The sequence below is a fragment of the Schistocerca cancellata genome, chromosome 9, assembly GCF_023864275.1.
Source record: "Schistocerca cancellata isolate TAMUIC-IGC-003103 chromosome 9, iqSchCanc2.1, whole genome shotgun sequence".
NCBI lineage: Eukaryota > Metazoa > Arthropoda > Insecta > Orthoptera > Acrididae > Schistocerca > Schistocerca cancellata.
In genome coordinates this window covers 179,426,937-179,443,173 of record NC_064634.1, presented here as the reverse complement: position 1 = coordinate 179,443,173, position 16,237 = coordinate 179,426,937, and the positions used below count along the sequence as shown (strand labels likewise).

General features: G+C 40.9%; 1 protein-coding gene across 1 annotated transcript in view; it reads right to left on the bottom strand.

Moving 5' to 3' along the window:
- The window catches only part of LOC126100451 (cubilin), a 771,806-nt gene that overhangs the window by 276,059 nt on the left and 479,510 nt on the right, over positions 1-16,237 (bottom strand). Inside the window, exons 43-44 of the mRNA XM_049911056.1 lie at positions 12,938-13,162; positions 4,319-4,489 (exon numbers count right to left, since the gene is read on the bottom strand). Of these exons, the coding sequence (XP_049767013.1) occupies positions 4,319-4,489; positions 12,938-13,162 (396 nt within the window). The remainder of the gene's footprint in view (positions 1-4,318; positions 4,490-12,937; positions 13,163-16,237) is intronic.

The window sequence follows — 16,237 nt, the reverse complement described above, 5'->3', positions numbered from 1 at the left end:
GTAACGCTTTTCAAACCACTATTCACAATATTTTCCCGTGACCTGTTAGAAACAGGTTCGTTTCAGCAGATGCCAGAGAGTGCAGCTATCATGACGTAGGAAGCCCATATGTACATACATGTAAAACACTGGAAGATCATACATTATGTCACAAAAGAAACAAGACATCAGAGGATACTCCAAGAGCATCGGAATTTCGTGAACCATATTAAAATGTGCAGATTTAAAGTGCACATTTGTATGTCCAGCTTGCCAATGAAGTAGACCTCGACCTGATATTAAGCTTTTCAGTGTGGTTTTCGGGATGTAAATTTGCTTGGAGCACCAGTACTGTATTATATCATGTTTGGTTCTCTATTATGGCATAATGCCATACGTGCTAGAAAATGGAAACGTGCACTTGAAATGCAGTGAACAGTTGAAACTAGCCAGTACTGCCGAATTCAACATTTTGTTTTAAATGCATTGACTGCCTCTGTGGAAAAGGTTAATAAAAGTCAAATTTCTTTAGCAAGCAGACAAAAATAACTTCATTGTTCCACAAGGCGATTAATGCTTGACTGTCTGAAAGGTAGAAATAAAATACAATCTGAAACTAATTATGTATTTTAGCCTTCCTTAATTATGTGAATGTATTTTAATTCACTTGATAGCTCCCGGCCACAGATATCTGTTTTGTTTTCATTTGACGTGAGAGTAAACATAGGGGAAACCAAAATCACTAAATCGGGAGAACAAGAACGCCTCAGAAAATTTGCACTCTTTATTGCCTATTAGATAATAATTTGCTGTTTTGTGTGACATAAAATTAAATATAGGATACATAAAACCGATAAAGATACGAGATAAGCAAGAAAGTATACATTTCTTCAATCCTTAGTTCCTAGCATTTTTTTCCCTGTAATGTTGCTACAGCTTTAGATGGCGTGCCTTCCTTTCTGCGAAAGAATCTATTACCTCATCAAAGTTTGTCAAACGTTTTGCGACATGAAAAATCAAAATGTCATTATCTAATACTGAAGAAGCTGTTAATACATATAATACCCAGGCTGGTGTGGTTTCTGGATCTGATTATGTCTATTTTGTCACTGTCTGCAGGATAAAAGAAAATAGGCCTTTCTAATATTGCAGCAGTTTTGTAACACACACCAAATAAATAAGACTCTTTTGGCACAAATGTTCATTTTTATAACACGACAGAATATAATTCACTTAGTACCAATATCAAATGCCTATTAGGCCTACTACAAGCAAAAAGCTTTATGTTAGGAAATAGTTTTACATTTCATTCATACGCATCAGCTTCTCAAGCAAGAGATCGAAAAGTAAAAAAAAGAAATTTTTATATAAATTCAGAATCGTCTTATTCTTCCATAATTTGTGTGATGTCCCCATTTCTTCTCCTTCCTCATTCTAAAATAATATTGTCATCACCAATTCTGTAGCTATCCCTGCCATTGTCAAAATTTGTTCGCCAATTAACTTCACTAAACCTGCCAGAATCACAGGTTTAGTTATCCCGTGATTATTTTCTGGTTAGGCATTATTACGTGTTCATACAACGTGTTTTCTGCATTACTTGCAGAATAGAACTTAAGCGGCTGCTAGGCAGGGAATGTACTATTGGTCCTTACTAGTGGAGCGACCTGGCCAAAAGTTTTCTGTCAAAATTTCATTTTCTTGGATACACCGAGAAGATAATATGTAATCTTGCTCACCTGTTATTCCTGTTAGTCGTTTATTTCCATTCTGGTAGTATGAATCTATGGATTTCGCTAGTAATTATAAATACACTGATCATTCGCAAACCCAACCAACTACATAATCAGACAGCGATTGGCATTCATCCGCTCGGCTTTACTCCGCTCAGCTTGTACAGCCCCGTCCCCTTTTGTCTGCGAGAAATTCATTTCTAGATGTGATGAGGATTCTCCTGACGGAGACATCACGTACACTATGCATGCATTCAAAAATCAACTAATGATTCATTCAGAAATAAACTTAAAATGGGTTCAAAAATGTTCAAAAACCAACAAGGATCATTTCAAAAAAACTGTGTGTAATCGATAGACAAACGTCCGCTGGATGCTAGGCACTTTATAAAACAAGTTTTTTCATCAAGAATATGAATCTGGCGCCCCCTTTTCCCGGTAGCATCTAGCTGCTTGCTCCGACTGCTTTCACAGCCAACAGTCACATTCCTGTAGCCAGAAGCAGGAGAATCTAGTACTCAAATGCGACTCAACTGCGCATGCGCATGAGCCCGCTCGTAACTGCTGAAACGAATCTAATGTAAACAGTTGTGACTTCACGCTCATTGGAGGAAATTTGTTGTTATGAAACATTGCATAGTCTTCCTACAGCCTTTGGCACATTTTGCAGTTGGCAGACGCTTGCATGAGCACTGTGTGTCGTTATTGTATATGGCGCATTTCCTTTGCAATTTAAGTTATTTTCGTTTTTTTTTTTCTTTTTTTTTCTCTCTCGTTTATGTTTAATTGTTGAAGTATTATTCTGCAGTAGTGGGGTACAGTAATATCCTTTGTTAGAGTATTGGTTCTTACCAGTCAAAATTACAAAAATTTAACTGTAAACTAAAACAATGAAAAATTCCCAGAATTTTAAAAAAATCCCAGGTTTTTCCCGGTTTTCTCTCGGATGAAAAAATTTCCGGGTTTTTCCTGGATCTCCCAGTTGTCCCGTGTCGTATAGACCCTGTCTTGGCCAGTGCCAGAGCAACGTTGGAATAGGTTGCATGTCAATTTTGTGGGCCATTTTTTGGGAAGTGTGTAGTTGTTGGTGATAGATGCAGTGTCAATTTTTGCTGTATACTACCAAACAAACAGTCACTGTTCTGAAGTTGCCAGTCATTTTTGCTATTGAGGTCTCTTCTCAGACCCTTGTCTCCAGTAAGAATTGGCAATTCATGTTGAGGGAGTTTGTGGATTCTTATGTAAGCATTGGTATCTATCATCTCACTACCATCGTGTTTCAGCCCAATTCTACTTTGGCGGAGAAAACCCAAATGGAAAAGTTTGTGTCGGCCTCGTCCTGTGATGACTTACTGTCTAGTTTTCTTGCCATGTACAAGGTAACATCAGTTAACAAGTGTAGTCTGGTACAGTGTCTCACAGTGTCCAGATGGCTGCCAGCTGTGGGGATTTGTTACATACCAGGTCATACACCCTGGACTGTTGCAGCTTGCCCTGTTATCGTTATGGCGCTGCCATTTGGGCACAATATTTCGTCTGGCAGCAAGGTTTAGTGGTAGACCATAAAGGTCATTATTTGTTTGTGGTGGATGCTGGTCAGGAGCAGATGACCTGCCATTCTAATCAGTCATGCCCAAGACCTATAGGGGCCTTGCTGCTGCTGTCTCCAAGCCAGTCAGGAGACACGATCATTAGTGGCAATGGTCTGGTGGAAGGCTCCCTAATGTACCAGCATCCACACTTGCTCCTGACCCCTACATGCCTTCTACTGTAGCACACTTCATTCAAGTATAAAAATTGGGAATAGTACAAAATGCCTCCCAAAAATTGAAGAATTATATAGTACAATGAAATATTGAATAGAAATATTGAACTAGATGTGTAGAAAATATTCAGTGCAAGCAGTGTTGTGGAGATGGCCAGTACAAATTTCTTTTCGATATATTAGATTTCACTGGAATAAATACATGAATTCTTTACAGAGCAGCAACTGGGAAAGACAACAGGCATAAGCAATTTTTGCAGCACCTCAGCGAAGAACTAAGAAATGAACACATGAAAATAATAGTCGAAAAGAATTTCCTGTAATCAGTAGTTGCTCAAATACTGAAGACAAACCAGTAAGTAAGAAACATAGATGGCAATGCAGAATGCAAAAATGAAAAGAATAAGCTGACTGATGTTGCACCTAATTAAAAAAAAAAGAGCAATGTATTGTTTGCATGCAGGACTCAGGATTGCTGAGTACACAGTTTTAGTTTCTAATGTATTCTTATCCCAAAATGAATCCAAACACAAAGAATAATGATAACCAGAAATGAAAATACAACATGACTTCAGTTTAAATGTTCCTTGAATCCACAAACTATTTTTTCAATTAACAATGTCTTAAAAAGGAAAAAAATGGCACCTTGCCACTGTAGTTAATATGACCATTGCTGCAGTTTTAGGTACATGAGAAGTCCCGTGATTCTCATGTTAAAATACAAATATTTGGCATAAAATGTATTTCATGCATATAATGAAATTAATTTACAATCAGAAGTATCTTAAATGCTTTTTAATTCAATGGTACTCAACCAAAAGGCTGAAACCCATGTACTTACGATTCCAAGTAGTGTTGAAAGTAAAACGGAATCCTTTGTAAGCAAAATCACTGTAACCTCTCGCTCCAGAAGTCATGAAAGTGACACGGGCTCTTGAGTAAGTTGTTTGTAGATTAAGCAAATTGTCATTGACAATTTCCATAGGCCCACAGTATGTTGCCAGTGGCACAGCTAAAAATAAAAATATGTCAAATGAATGTCCTTTTTCACAGATAACAACTGCTTGTGATTACAACAGCTACACTATTAAAATATAAGAGTTTCTTGCAAATATAACATTCTAGGGTTATATCAAACTGAATAGCATGTCAAGAAAAGCTCAGTGGGAACGTAAATCATTTAGCAGTAGACGAGACCATTCACTGAATATCATGAGCACTGATTTGTTCACAGAGCGTCTCCTTTACTCCTAGATTGATTACTTTATGAATATCATGTCAGAGAATTTAAATAATGAAGAATGAACAAATTGTGTATTTATCCATAACTAGGAATGGAAATTCCCTTCACTTATGATGAGGCGCTCCTTACTTTAAAAAAATGTTAATACTGTGCACAGCTTCAAATACTTAAGTTACTAGTTGCATTTCTCTCTCTCTTTCTTTTTAAAAGTAAACAATGTACATATCTTAAGCCATTTCTTTGCTTAGATAATTTTATGTAAGAAAATACTTGGAGTAGATTTTTTATGGAGTGATCAAGTGTGGTGATTAAACAAGTTCTTTCTTTCAGGAGTGCTAGTTCTTCAAGGTTTGCAGAAGAGCTTCTGTAAAGTCTGCAAACTCTGGTCATTTCAATTTATACATGTCACTTCTCTTGAATTTTCAAATGTTCTTTAATTTTTTTTCTCTCAACTTCATTTTGTAACTAATACACTAATACATTATGGTCAGAGTCCACAACTGCTACTAGAAATGCACTGTAGCTTAAAATCTGCTTTCTAATATCCATCTTGCCATTATCTAAAATCTCTGAAACTTTCTAGTGGCCTCAGATCCCCTCCATGAATATAATCTTCATTTATGATTCTTAAACCAAGTGTCTGCAATGATTAAATTAGGCTTTGTACAATATCTACCACACAGCTTCCACTCTCCCCCTTTCATTCTTTTCCCCCAGTCCATGCTCCACTATTTTTCCCTATGTTCTTTCTTCTTCTATTAAATTTCTGTCCCAGATCATAATTAAAGTTTTATCTCTCTTAACACATTGAATTATTTCTTTTACCTCATTGTGTATTTTCTTTAATTCTCTTCACCTTCTAACGTAATTCTATACATAAAAAATCTACTCATCAAGCAGTGGTAAGTCTCCACTGACCCAGGGTCCTCGGTGATATTTCCGAACTCTATCCCTTTCACTAAAGCTCATCAGTCATTTTCCTTTACACCTCCTTCTTCCCCATCATCCCTTATGCTAGAAGAAGGAGCCACTAGCTCTGGAAGCTTGTAAACTTTAATACCTTTTACAAGTATGTTCTTCTGCCACTACTTGATGAGTACATTTTTTACCCATCCAGTCACATTATATTTACAAAAATTGATTATCTTCATCATCTGAGAAGTTAGAAGCCATATAATCTTGTACTACTGTGGTGAGTCATGGCTTCAGTGTCTTTCTTGGCTCAGATAATCTATGCACTAAGCTATTCATAGCAGTTTAGCCAGATTTCAATTTTCTTATTCATTAAGTGACCAGCTCCTGCATTATCCTTATTTGATTTTGTGTTGATAAACCTATATTCTCTTGACCAACCAAAACTAGAGCTCTTGGATAACACTGTGAACAACAACCAACCACTACAGCAATGGACATATTGTCGGCAAGGAAGTGCCATGATTCGGCCACAAAGTCAAACCTTGAGAAACTTTATGAAACTGAAACAAAAAACACTTCACACTTTTTTAAACAGATTTTTGGAGTTTAAAGTGTTATGCTTTCCTTTTTCTTTATTAGGAATGAAACTTTATTTTTTTACTTAATTTTGATTTGTTGTATCATTTTGACTCCTGCAAATAATATTTTCCATCTCCTATGATTATCCGACATTTTTTAGTATTCTGTCCACCCGCTGGCCCCAAAAATGACAGGTAATCAATGTTCTACTGTAACATTACAACAACAGATTAACAGATTAGTAAACTATCCAGATTGTTTCCTTCAACCATTGAAAACGCTGCTGCCACTCCAAAGGAACTACACATTAGTCTTGCCGGACTCTGGATACCCATCGAATGTGGCTGCAAAAATAATATGGCTATCAATGTAATTGAGATGTGCAAGCCACCTCATTACAGCAGTGTTCATGGTTTGTGTCTTGGTGGGGAAAGGTGGATTCATACTTGTTTGCCTTTAAACTGTTAAACCTGTTTTTTGCTTAGTCAAGCTAGATTTACATATTACTAAATTGAAAAAACACCAATTTGTAGGTGTGTGTGTGAGTGTGTGTGTGTGTGTGTGTGTGTGTGTGTGTGTGTGTGTGTGTGGGCGCACGCGTACTCGTGTGTGTGTGTGTGTGTGTGTGTGTGTGTGTGTGTGTGTGTACGGGTAAGTGGGAGGTTTCAACTGCTTCCTCAGTTACATTAAATATGTTTAATTGCTAGTTCAATATCTATACACTACTTGACTGATATTATTAATGAACAAAATATACAAATATAGAAGTGCTGTTCAGGTAGAGGCTTGATTACAAATAAATAGAGGTTGACAACTATTGAACTACATGAAAAAAAAACATAAATTAATTACAAACTATGGTGTACACACACTTTAATCAACAAGTAAATGCCACTACATATATTCGGATTATCACAAGTTTGGTATGCCTGCCATCCTTGGCAATGATGTGACGCAGACAGATAGTGAAATTCTGCATCACACACTGAGTGTCATAACATCGGTGCTGTCGATGACCTATGTGTTGTGACTCGCTGATCATTCAAAGCGCCGCCGCGCAATTACGCGCGTCCTCTACGTGCGGCACTGTCTGCCAGCCATGCAGCAGCTGCGCCACCTAAGCGGCGAGCCGAGCAGCTGCCGCTAGACTGGGATGCAGTGCTCATTCAAATGCTAACGTGTACACATGTCTTGCTTGTCAACTTACTCTGTGACTTATATGTGTTGTGTTGTTCTGAAATATATGTGTTAAACTTGACGTTATAACAATTGGCGACGAGGATGGGATTTTTCCTTTTCACCATTGACCCACAGGGTTCCATGGCTACTGTCCAGCAACTATTGCAAAATCTCCTTGAACAGCAAACGCTTCTAACAGCGGCGATTCGCGATTTCGTTGCGGCGTCAAATGCGGGGCGTTTCTCGTCGTTGGCTATACCTCCTTTTCCTCCTTATGACGAGACGGCAGAAGACTGGTCTGATTATGAAAAACGTCTTTGACAGCACTTCTTGGCATTCATGTCACGGACGAATAACCATGTAAGTCTCTGTTCCTTTCCTGGATTTCACCTCAAATGTATCGGTTGTTGTCGCAATTGGCTCCTTTGAAGGATCCTGTGTCTTTGCCCTTTGCTGAAATGTGCTCACTTCTGTCTGTCTATTTCCAAAAGCAAACACATGTGGTAACCTCTCATGTTGCCTTTTATGGTTGTCAACAACAGCCACATCAATCCTATTGTGCTTGGGCTGCTGAACTTCACGGCCTCAGTCGAAAGTGTCAATTTGTTACTGACGTTCACAAAGAATCCTATGCCGATTCCATGGTACGGGATGCTATTATCTGGTCGGCGCCCGACAAAGAAGTTCGGCAACGTGCCCTTCAGTTGGCGAATCTGACTCTAGATGAAGTTCTCTCCATTGCGCAGTCTTTTGAAATTTCTCGCACCGCTGGGGCGCAAATAGAGGCGTGGGGTGATGTCGGGGAAATACAACCTCTGTGCGCTGTTGACGATGCATGCGGTGTGTCCCCGCCGGCCGACGTGGCCGCAGTGCGCTCCCACGCGCAGCCTTGGCCTAGCCGTAAACAACCTGCTAAGAAACTGCAGCAAACCCCCGGCAACTTCCTTCATGTCCGCGGTGTTTTACGAAACATTCACGTGAGGATTGTCCCCAACGTTGGGCTGTGTGTCACAATTGCAAAAAGAAAGGTCATGTGTCTTCCGTTTGCAAATCCGACCGCATACATGATGTTCATGAACAGGACGCTGATTTTGATTCTGTGTTGTCTGTCAATTGCACTTCTTCCCTTTCGAGATGTTCGCATGCAAGTGGATACTGGTTCTGCTGCCACTATAATTAATACTCAGATGTATCTTCAGTTGGGTTCTCCACTCCTGTCACCTGTCACTCGGCAATTACGGACGTACAATAAACAAAAGATTTCTCTCTTGGGACAGTTTAATGCTGAGATATCTTACAAATCCGTCGTTCGCACTTTTCCCATATTTGTGGTCGACCAGAGCAACGCAGAAAATCTCTTTGCTTTCGATGCCCTTCGCGTTTTTGGGTTCTCCATAGATGACTCTGACAATATTGTCTCTGATGCTATTCCTTATGCTCAACTGGATTCCTTGTTGACGACATTTTCGTCCCTTTTTTCTCCTGGGTTAGGCTGTGCAAACGACTTTGAAGCTCATATCACGCTCAAACCCAATGCTCGGCCTAAGTTTTTTCGGGCTCGGCCCATTCCTGTGGCCCTTTGTGATGGGGTAAAACGGGAGTTGGATCGTCTCACTGCTTCAGGGGTCTTGCTTCCTGTCACTTCCAGTGAGTGGTCCTCTCGTGTCGTTGTCGTTGCTAAACCAAATGGTGATATTTGTCTCTGTGGCGATTTCAAAGCCACTGTAAATGCTCAATGCCTCATCGACACTTACCCCATGCCCCGTCCTGAAGAACTGTTCACTAAACTTGCTGGAGGCCAGTATTTTTCTAAAATTGACCTGTCAGAAGCTTATCATCAACTTCCTCTCGATGCTGCTTCCCGGCAGTTTCTGGTCCTTAACACGCCTTTTGGCCTCTATCAATACCAACGCTTGCCATTCGGGCTTGCTAGCACCCCTGCTCTCTTTCAGCGATTATTGGAACAATTATTGCTCCCTGTCCCTGTGTGTATCAATTACATGGACGACATTGTTGTCACTGGCTCCACCACTGAAGAACATCTTCAAAATCTCCGCACACTTTTTCATGTCTTACAGACTGCCGGTCTTAAGTGTAATCTTCAGAAATCATAATTTTTTCAGGCATCTATCACGTACTTGGGATTTCACCTCTCTCGGGATGGTATTCGTCCGCTTCAGCAAACTGTCGCTGCGATCGATGCCCTTCCTCACCCTACATCTGTTATGGAACTGCAGGCCTTCTTGGGGAAAATAGCATACTATCACAAGTTTTTACCATCTGTGGCTTCGGTGGCTCAGTCGTTGCATCGCCTGTTGCATAAAAACGTGCCTTTTCACTGGTCCGCATCATGCAAAGTGGCTTTCCAGAAACTGAAGACTATACTGAAGGCCCCGTGCCTGGCTACTTATCGACCTGGCCAACATCTTGTTCTTGCCACAGACGCCTCTCAATACGGGGTCGGTGCAGTCCTTGCGCACTGATATTTTTCTGGTTCGGAACAACCCATTGCTTATGCCTCAAAAACGCTCATGGATGCCCAACAAAAGTATTCTCAAATTGAGAAAGAAGCTTTGGCCATTATTTATGCTCTTCATAAGTGTGGTGTTTTTCTCTATGGCTCAAAATTTCATCTTGTTACGGATCACAAACCACTTGTTTCCTTGTTTCATCCATCAACGTCACTTCCCGACAAGGCTGCACACCGCCTCCAGCGTTGGGCTCTTTACTTGTCTCGTTTCAATTATGAGATTCATTTCCGGCCAACGGCTCAACATGCAAATGCTGATGCTCTGTCTCGCCTTCCCATGGGTCCTGATCAGGCATTCGATAGGGACGAACTTTTGTGTTTCCACCTGGATGTTGCTGAGCAGCGGGTTGTGGACGGGTTCCCCATCACTGGGGACAGGCTGGCGGCTGCTACGGGTTCTGACCCTACCCTATCGCGGGTTTTACGCTGTATTCAGAAGGGTTGACCAGATCGCCCGTCCACTAAGACTTCTGATCCGTTTCGGAACTACTACACTTTGCGCTACCGCGTCACGGATAGGGATGGTGTTATCCTCCTCTCCACTGACAATGCATGCCCGCGTGTTGTGGTACCTGCGTCTTTGCGTGCTTCGGTCTTGCGCCTCCTTCACCAAGGGCAATGGGGTGTGTCTTGCACAAAATCTCTGGCGCACTGTCATGTGTCCTGGCCTGGCATCGACTCTGAAATAGCACACATGGTCGCTGCCTGCGGCCCTTGTGCGTCACAGGCCGCTGCCCCTAAGTCATCTTTGTCACCGTGGCCTTCGCCTGAGAAGCCCTGGGAGCGCATTCATGCTTACTTTGCGGAACCCTTTTTAGGTACTTATTGGCTCCTCGTAATTGACGCCTACTCTAACTTTCCTTTCATTGTCCGTTGCACGTCGCCTACCACCGCGGCAACCACCAGTGCTCTCGCCTGCATTTTTTCTTTGGAAGGCCTCCCCTCTACTCTTGTTACTGATAATGGTCCGCAATTTGCCTCTTCCGAATTTGCGGGTTTTTGTGCTCGTCACGGCGTTATGCATGTCATGGCTCTGCCGTTCCATCCACAATCCAACGGTGAGGCTGAATGACTGGTCCGCACATTTAAGGCTCAGATGCGGAAACTTCTGACTTCTTCTGCTGCTGATGATGCGCTTCTCCAGTTTCTGGCGTCTTACCGTTTCACCCCCATGGGCGACCACAGCCCGGCTGAGCTCTTACATGGCCGACAGCCCCGCACGCTACTTCATCTTCTGCGGCCTTCCACCTCACGGCCGCGGGTGCCTTCACTTGGCTGGTTCACCGCCGACGACCTTGTCTGGGTACGGGGATACGGCAGGCGGCCAAAATGGAACCCGGGCCGCATCTTAAGACACCGTGGCAGATGCCTGTATGAAATCCAGACGGACACGGGAGTTGCAGTGCGTCATTCGGACCAGCTTCAGCCTTGTGTGCCAGCAACGCCTGTTCCGAATGCCGCTACACCACCTTTGGTTCTACCTGACGCTCCAGATCTTTGCATCTCTCAATACTCACAACGCAGCCCTCTCACCGTCATTGCGATGCCAGCACAAAATGGACGCCACCAGGAGACGTGCCCATGCAGGAACCGGATGACCATCCCCTGTCAGAGCAAATCTACTCGCCTCCTCCTCCAACGGATGCCGATACATCGCCCATGTCTCCTGTCATATCAACTGGACTTGCCGCAAAGGGCAGATTGGTGCATGGGGCCCCAGCAGATTCGACCCCTACGTTTCCTGTCATCTCGACCCGTTATCATCGGGGACACTTCCGTCTGTACGGGAAGCCTCCTCCTCGAGACTTTACGGTGAGTCAAACAATGCCTATGGACGTTAGCCATCTCCAGGACACCTCCATCAAGACCAGTGCAACAATTTCAAATGGGGGAAAGTGTTGTGACTCGCCGATCATTCAAAGCGCCGCCGCGCAATTACACGCGTCCTCTACGTGCGGCACTGTCTGCCAGCCATGCAGCAGCTGCGCCACCTAAGTGGCCAGCCGAGCAGCGGCCGCTAGACTGGGACGCAGTGCTCATTCGAATGATAACGTGTACACATGTCTTGCTTGTCAACTTACTCTGTGACTTATATGTGTTGTGTCGTTCTGAAATATATGTGTTAAACTTGACATTATAACACTATGAATGGCTGTTTTGAGCTCAGCAATGGTTTTCAGGTTATTGCTGTACACCTTGTCTTTAATATAGTCCAACATAAAAGAGCCATGTGTTCAGATCTGGAGAATGTGATGACCAATCTAGGCCCATGCCAAAAATCTCTTGGTATCAAGGAGCCAGAATGCAGTACCCAAAGTGCTCCTCCAGGACATCAAACATTCTCCTGCTTCGATAGGGGTGAGCTCCATCTTGTATGAACCACATCTTGTTGAAATGAGTGTCACTTTGGATAATGGGGATGAAATCATCTTCCAAAAGCTTCAAGTACTGTTCGGTAGTCACCGTGCTATCAAGGAATACCGTGGCTGGACATTGCACACCACGCAGTCACCTGTCGAGGGTGAAGAGACTTCTTGATTGTGAAGTGTGGATTCTCATTCCCTCTAATGTGCCAATTTTGCTTACTGATGAACTCATCCAAATGAAGGTGGGCTTCATTGCTAAACCATGCATGCATACACATACTAAATCCCATCACATCTTGTGGCCAACTGTGCAGTTTGAACGTCCTAACACAAATTGTTCAGAAGTTATTATGATTTTACTTCATATAGTTCAATAATTGTTACTCTGTACATTCTATTGTTACTCAATACTGAAAATTCTTGGGTACGGATACACATGCCACACACAAAAAGACATCAGTCAAGCTGTAGTGCGAAGAGTATGTAACATGCTCTCTCTCTCTCTCTCTCTCTCTCCGTGTGTGTGTGTGTGTGTGTGTGTGTGTGTGTGTGTGTGTGTAGACATGGGAGTTTCATTTAAGAAATTCATTTAGTAATAGATACTTTATTGCACCAGCAATATTAATAATGATATTTCAACTAGCTTACCAGTATCATTGAATGGAAGTATTTGTGAGACTGTGACATTGTCATTGCCCTCACAATAACCATAGCCAGGCAAATCCAGGTCCGTAAGTTGAAAATTCAGAATGTAATAGTAATCATATGGAGCACGAACATTCCATTCACATTTGATATTTCTCTCATATTTCCCTGGATAACCAGGTGATTTTATTACTCCTCTGTATGCTCTTAGTGTACCACCACACTTTCCTGCAACATAAAAAAATGTTTCTGTCATAGATTGTAACTTAATGAAGTACATGTCATTTAACAAAACCTTCAGAGTCCTAAAAAACAGAGATAAGTGAATTGTTCTTACTCTAATTCCATGACCAATAGTCAATAACCAGAGAAACACCACTCTTCTAAAATGTTATAGGAATCTAATATTCCAGTCATAGAATGTCAAATATTGGTTAAAACTATTTCTTCAGAGTGTGTCTTGGTGACTTACAAGGTAAATCCCAGGCTATAAATTTGTGATTCAATTATGAGTAGATTTTATTATGAGTCAGTCCCAGGACCTTGACTCCCACTTACCACTTCTTTCACCACTAGAAATGATTTGTTAATGGAAGAACATGAAGTGGTGCTGTGGTTTGGAATCTGTATTAAACTGTAGGTCTCCCTGTAACTATTTACGTAGATAAATTCAACAACAGGAAGACAAAGAGCATACCACCTGCAACAGGGTCACGCCTAGTAAAGCACTGTGATGTTCAAACAAACCTTTTGGTTCAGGTGATCTGTACTTATTTAATTGAAAAGTCACACAGAGGAGGAAGAAATGGCTGTGTATCTTGAGAAGACCAATGAAATTATGTAAGTCTGTCAGAATAAATAACTGGTGTGGGTATTCATCTTTTCCTAAAACAATAACAGTCACGTAAAGGAAAAGAAGGAGAAAATGACAGCTAAGATATATACTTTAGGGTAGACAGAGATTTAGAAGAAAACAGTTATCTTTTGCAGATTTGTTAAACATACCCTGTATTCAGAGTAATGATAACAAAACATAACAGCACTGATGAGTCCAAATGATAAAACATATATGAACAGCTAATTGGGACAGTACATGTTGCTGAATAATAACTACATCTTACAGAATGGATAAAATAATTTTATATGAAGACCAGTATCTAAATTTGTTAGGTAATTCTAAGAGCATGCAATTGTCCACTCTACACAGATTGTAGGAAAGATGAAACTACAAAATATGTATTTTCAATATTTTTTACAGTTGTTTTTTAATAAAATGAATTAATATAGATTTATCGTAAGTTAAAATATGCTCTAGACTTCAACTCAAACCCAGATCTCTACCTGTTGGGGGCAGGTCTTTTAATCCCCAAGATATAGAGAGCAACGAGTGGAAAAATGAAATGTTGAATAGGACTGTGTGGCTCACCTGATGATTCAAGTCAGTAGCATACTGCCAGTAAAAGATAAGAATACAGACTGACTTTGAGTCTGTAAAACTGTTTTAACCCGACACAGACATTCATCCTGATACAGAGCATTTATGTACATTTCAAAGAGTGAAATGATTTCAAATCCACATCTATATACATATCTTGCAAATTATTTTGTGCATGGAGGCCATTGCATCACATGTTAATGTTTCTTTCTGTTCCAGTCATATATGGAATGTGTGCTGTCATTAGTTTAATCTTGTGTTAGTGACCCCTATGTGAGTAGTCATAGGCAGCAGAAGAAATCTCCAGATTGTTCACTAAATACTGCTTACTGAAACCTGGGAAGTGAGCTTTTGTGGAATAATTGCCATCTGCCTTCAAGGATCTGTAAAACCATATTTTTCATCATTTCCATGATGCTTCCCCATGAATCAAACAAACCTGTAAATCTTCATCCTGCCAACGAACCGAAGTTTACCAACTGTCTTTTCTGTGTTCATTCATATTCATTTCCCCGCAAATTGTTATACAAACGTTTTTTTATGAGTTAAATGACTACAATGGGAACTCACAGATACTATTGTCATAAGATACTAGTAACCCATTTTGTGATGTGTACAGTTTTGCGTATCTGTACATTTAAAGCAAGTTGCCAACCTTTGCACCTCTTTTAAATCTTATCGAGATTTGACTGGCTTTCTGATAGAACATAATTGCAGATAGCTGCATACTTTCAAAAAAAAATTAAGGTACTATTAATATTGCATGCCAGGTCATTATTATACAACATGAACAGCAAGTTTCCCAAAACACTTCTCTGGAGCACACTTTATGTTACCTTTAATTTGTTGATGTCTCCAGTTCTATGATATGCTACATGATGATATGCGTTCTCTTAAGAAAGGTTGGTATGGTACAGCATTTAATGTTTCTTAGGAAGTCAAGAAATACTGCATCCACCTGATTGCCTTGATCCATGGTTTTCAGGAGATCATTGGGACAAAAGCACAAGATGGTTTCACATGAATGATGTTTTTAGAGTCCATGATGATTGGCACTGAGAAAATAACTCTGTTCAAGATAACTCATTACATCCAGAATATGTTCTAATGACAATGACATTGTTTCTTAAATGACTATGTGATGCCTTAAGCTGACATTTTCTTTATTCCATGTACTATTGTACAATTTTTACCTTATGCTATTTTCAGTTACTTAAAATCGAAGTGTTATACATTGGATGTATCCAACGTTGCCCTCGACTACGCACCCATTGTATAATGATTCTGTTTTAGATACTAGAAAAGCCTAAGGCCAAAACTGAATAATTGACAAAACTGAATAACAATACACCAAATGAAGACAATGTCTGCTGAAGACATCACAAAATCATTTAAAAAACACCGTCAGAGCTGTGGACCTTGTCACAATGAAGATTATTGAATCAATGAGATTGGATGCTGTCCTTTTTGTAGATAAGTGTGACCTATGTTTTCTTCTACTCAGTGTGCACAGATTTTTTGCAAGAGTCTTTGGAATATTATAGGTAACATGTGATCCAAGTCAGCTGCAAAATCTGCGTGGACTCTGACAGAGTGTCTATCAGTCCTGCAGCCCTTTTCAACAGTAGATGTTTCTTTGAAGTGGCTCCAGAATTAAACAGGGGTATTACAGGGAAATCACCCTGCCTACTGTCAAAAGATTGGCAACTGCTGTGAATCAGTGTGTTAGAAGAGCTCCCAAGAATTGTCCACTGTGATATCTCTACCAGAGATACCTCAAGTACTACCCTCTCCCGTGTATCCTGTCTCCTCTGCTGAAAGTACAGGATCTGTCATTACTCGCCCACTTGACTGCAAGTGGTGTCTCA